This window comes from Austrofundulus limnaeus, unplaced genomic scaffold (genome assembly GCF_001266775.1).
Source record: "Austrofundulus limnaeus strain Quisiro unplaced genomic scaffold, Austrofundulus_limnaeus-1.0 Scaffold348, whole genome shotgun sequence".
Classification (NCBI taxonomy): Eukaryota; Metazoa; Chordata; class Actinopteri; order Cyprinodontiformes; family Rivulidae; genus Austrofundulus; species Austrofundulus limnaeus.
Window position 1 is genome coordinate 315,495 of NW_013952750.1, and position 4,659 is coordinate 320,153.

General features: G+C 37.0%; 1 protein-coding gene across 1 annotated transcript in view; it reads right to left on the reverse strand.

Annotated features, from left to right (window-relative positions):
• deptor (DEP domain containing MTOR-interacting protein) overlaps window positions 1-4,659 on the reverse strand; it is a gene marked incomplete in the record, with an annotated part of 40,897 nt that overhangs the window by 29,796 nt on the left and 6,442 nt on the right. Inside the window, 2 exon segments of the mRNA XM_014022907.1 lie at window positions 2,994-3,117; window positions 4,351-4,529. Of these exon segments, the coding sequence (XP_013878361.1) occupies window positions 2,994-3,117; window positions 4,351-4,529 (303 nt within the window).

The following is a 4,659-nucleotide window of genomic DNA, read 5'->3' on the forward strand; positions in this document are numbered from 1 at the left end:
GTGTGTGTGTGTGTGTGTGTGTGTGTGTGTGTGTGTGTGTGTGTGTGTTTCAGTTTTTAGACACGATAAGAAAACCACGAGTGTTTTTAACACAGGCTATTTGTGCTGCCATCACTGGAAAAAAACCTGCACAATAGATGTTAAAGCTGATGACGAACGGTCCTGTTTCCTCAAAACAGAGCTTCATGTCAGGACAAAAAGCTATAAATCATTGCTTGTTAAGGATCTCRCCGGCAGTTTCTGACATTGCCTGTTCTGCAGGCTTTTATCACAGTCAGAAAAAATGCAGACAACGCCAAGTACTCAAACTGATGCATTTATCATTTGAGGTACTGSTGGTGACTGTCAGCAAAACAACAACAATAATCAGATACAAAATAATAATAAATAATAATACAGGATGGGTCAGAAAGTAAATCAAAGAAGAATCTTGCATCCTGCATCTTCATGATTTGATGTGTTTGTTTTAATAATTTACACAACAAGCCTAACCTTAACCTAACTGAATCATCAAATGATTTTTTTTTTTTACCAAACTAGATTCTGTGTATTCACTTCTTTAAAAAGGAATGGTTAATTTTTTTATAACTTGCTAACAAGATTGATGCCTGTATTGACCAAAATGGTGCACATTATTAACTGCTTTATAAGGAGATAGCATTGCCCTTCACTCAAAAAAAACAGATTGTTGGATTTACTTAATTTCCCCTAAACTAACTGGGTTGAGCAAATGTAAAGCAACTTGAACATTTACATTGAAATACATTGTGAAAGTTACGTTACACTCAACTCAAGTGGAAATTGTTGACATAAATTAGTTAAGTAAATCCAACAATCTGTTTTTTGAGTGTTAGTCACATTTCAAACTGCAAACTATCATCATAAAATTAATATTACAAACATGTAGCTAACCAGTTACATTCAGTCAATACTTTGTAACTTTTAAAGTGAGGTTTTGTAGAGCTACAGTACTTGTAACAGAAAGGGGAACTTAGAAGTTTTTTTTTTTGTTCGTGGCTCCACTCAGACTAGCCAGCAGCTCATCAATCTGATCAGAATTAACAGAGTTGTAAAGTAACTAAGTACAAATACTTTGTTATTGTACTTAAGTAGAAATTTTGGTTAACTGTACTATACTTAAGTAATTATTTTTCGGCATAATTTTTACTTTTACTTATTACATTTTTACACAATTATCTGTACTTTCTACTCACTACATTTTTTAAAAAGGTAAGAAGTATAAAGTCGTTACTCCTATTTTATTCCGAGTTATTATTACTTAAAAAATACTATCCTGATAAAGTGTGTCTCCTGGATAGAGTGAATTTAATTGTGGTTGGATGAGAAGTATAAATATATACCATTCTGACACCCTGTTAGCTTGTACACAACCCATCACAGCTGCTGTGAGGTTTAGTGTAGAATGACCCAGGGCGCAGGCAGGATCCAAAGTTCARAACAAGTATTTTAATGAAAMAAAAGGWGGGCTGACATGTCAGCAAAAACTTACACTCTAGAGAAAGGCACAAGGAACATGAACACGAGCAGACACCTCACTGGCTGAGGGAAGCAGCACAATGATCAGACAAACACTGAAGACAGGACACAGAATATAAAGGCAAACTAATTAGGGCAACAAGACACACCTGGGGCAGACACAAGAGGACACAGGTGAGAGAGGGTGGGGCTGCAGGGCAGAGAAACACAGGGGAACACTGAAAACACCAGAAAACTAAGGAAAATAAACACAGATTATGACAGCTGCACGCCGTTTTGGAGAAGTCACCTCCCAATAAATGTCATTTTGGAAAATCTAASTGCTCACTTTTACTCAGTACTTTTACTTTTAATACTCAAGTAAATTTTGTGTCAGAAATTTACTTTTGATACTTAAGTACAAAAAATATCAGATACTTTAAGACTTTTACTCAAGTAATATTTTTTAGAGAAGACTTTAACTTTTACCAAAGTATTTTTATGATAAGATACTTGTACTTTTACTCAAGTATCACTTTGAGGTACTTTATACAACACTGAGAATTAAACAATTTTCTCAGAACTGAGGCCCTTTCAAGAGCTATCTCCAACAGGTAAGATACTATTTGCTTATAATCTTGTCACAGAAACCCTCTAGAAAGATCTGAACTCATTTATATGACAACACATAAAGATGCTCCCCTTTTCCAGAACGTCCAGCTAAAGAACCCTGATTCAGAATTTTAGATATTCTATCAAACTGGCTCTGTTTTTTTTTTTTTTTTTTTTTACAAATTATAAAAAATAAAGTGTTGCAGTAAAATAACTTCAAAGTGTCAATAATATCAAACTTCCTCAGGTTTTCTGAGGCTCTGTTGACCCTCAGTCAGTCTCTTTTTCTGTTTTTGCCCAAAGTTTTCGAACTGTTTGCTTTCATGATGACRCTGCATTAATAACAAATAGACATTTGTAAAAACCTGACTGAGGAACAGAACTCAAAACAACCCAGAAGTAAACCATTACAGTACGGTTAGAGGATTATTAGCTCGTTTCTCTCTGAAGTGTAGTAACCTTTATAACGGGAGCACGGTTTGAAATTGAAGCTGGGTGGAGACGACGATGTGGAGGCGAGCCATGCAAAATCAAACCACTCAGGAGATATTTTTAGACTAAGGCAGCCCCAAACAAAATGCCGGAGTTGTTTGGATTTCCTTTTTTTCCCCCAGAGTTTTTAAGCAGCTTGTGATTTTAGATTTCTGGTTTACATCATTAAGTGCAATTTTTAGTCTGAGAATTGGGAGACAACTTATCGTTTCTCCTTTTTCCTGTCATTAGACTAATCTAAGCAAAGAGTCATGCCTCATGGAGATATATTTCTCACACAGACATAGACTTCTCTAAACCATAAACAACAAAATATTTTTTTTTCAAACGAGGTGCAATTTCTCAAACAGTCTGAAAGGATGAAATCTTAATGATTTCTCCACACGAGTCTGCTTTAACATGTGTGTTCATACTTCTCATAGATCCTCTGGCCCCTCATGAAGACCTTGGCTTCATTATCCAGCGGGAAGGTGCCGTCATCTTTACGGAAGCGGTAAAACAGCTTCATGTCTTTGAATTCCCGGTGCTCRTCGCAAACTGCAAACAGACACAAGCTGAGTTACAAGGCCTTCTTCACCTGCAACAATTACGCACGAAAAATAAAAAACACATGTAGCCAGTGCAGAAAAACACAGATGCAGTGAAATCAGCTGCGTTTCCTGGTGACGCAGCTGGATTGATGTTGATCTGTTATTGATGAAGCGTGATTCACCGAACACAGAGTGCATTAAAGCCTGTTCAGTCCAGTTAATGTTCAGATGGGTTGTTTTTGTGTTATACAATATAGAGTGCTTTGCAAAAGTTTTCAAACAACCCTATTTTCTGTGTGTTTTGCCTTTCAAGAGGTGAAATAGGCATTTATTTTTCTAAAAGGATCCTAATCAACAGTTTGTCAGGATTTCTGAAGCTCTTTCTAATACAGTATCTGTCCAGTCCTTGTACCTGACTGCAGTACTCATCTTGTTGGAGCTAAAACACTATTTTATGTGTAAGAGTTTGTGGTATTTTTTATAATAGATTTGTAAAAAAAAAAAAAAAGAAGCTGAGAAAAGCCTGTTTATTCCTTGTCCCAATGTACCAACGTGGGCTGATGGGACTTCTGAGTTTGTATAAATTGATCACTAATATTTAAACATCATTTAAACCATTAATCTGAAAAGTTAAGTAATTATAAAGCTCATTTTCAGTTCCAGCTAACAAAAAAAAATAGGACATCCTCTCCCGCGTTGGCCTTCAATCAAACCGAGAGCAGAATACAAAACCCACAGAGTTGGAGGCAAACTGGCCGTGGAGAACCATAGGTTGTTCCCAGAAAATGTCAACTCGAGCCATTGTTGTTGCAAAAAGTAAAAAAATAATAAAACACCTCAAACTCACACTGTTATGGAAATGTTATGTTTTAATCCTTATTATTGTGTTAAACTTTAAAGAAAAGAAAACTGTGTTGTTTCTCTGTAACTGTGTTGTGGTAAAAAAAAAAAATGCATCCAGTGCAGGATTAGGGTGCAGATTGAAGTGGTGTGTAGGTTAAGGTTAGTTAGTTATGTACTAGTGGTGGTTAGGTTTAGTGTTGACTTCCATTCATTTTCAGGCATTTCTGTAGCCTAACCCTAAACCTAACCCAAAATGGAGTTCAATCATATCAGGATTGGTTTTTGGCCTCCCGAAATGGCTACTGGTCCTGACAAGGCAGGTGTTTATAACTGGAATGGTCCTCAAAAGGAAAGAAAAAAGGTAACACACACACATACACACACAGCTCAGCCTTACCGTGGTGAATGATGCACTGGTCTAAAAGCTTCTGCATGATCTTGATGGCTGTGTCCCGATCTGCAGCTTCTTTATGTTCCATCAACCAATCGATGAGCTCCTTGGCCACGAAGCAGTTGGGGTACGTTCGAAGGTGGTGCCTCCGATCCTTGATCACCTTCGCCTCGTGGAGCCGCAGCCTGACAACAAACGGAGGAGTTTATTTATTTTTATTTACCATTATTTTACCAGGCAAGTCCCATTGAGATCTCAGATCTCTTTTTCAAGGGAGGCCTGGGCCTGAAGGCAACCTGTTGTACATGTTTGGGG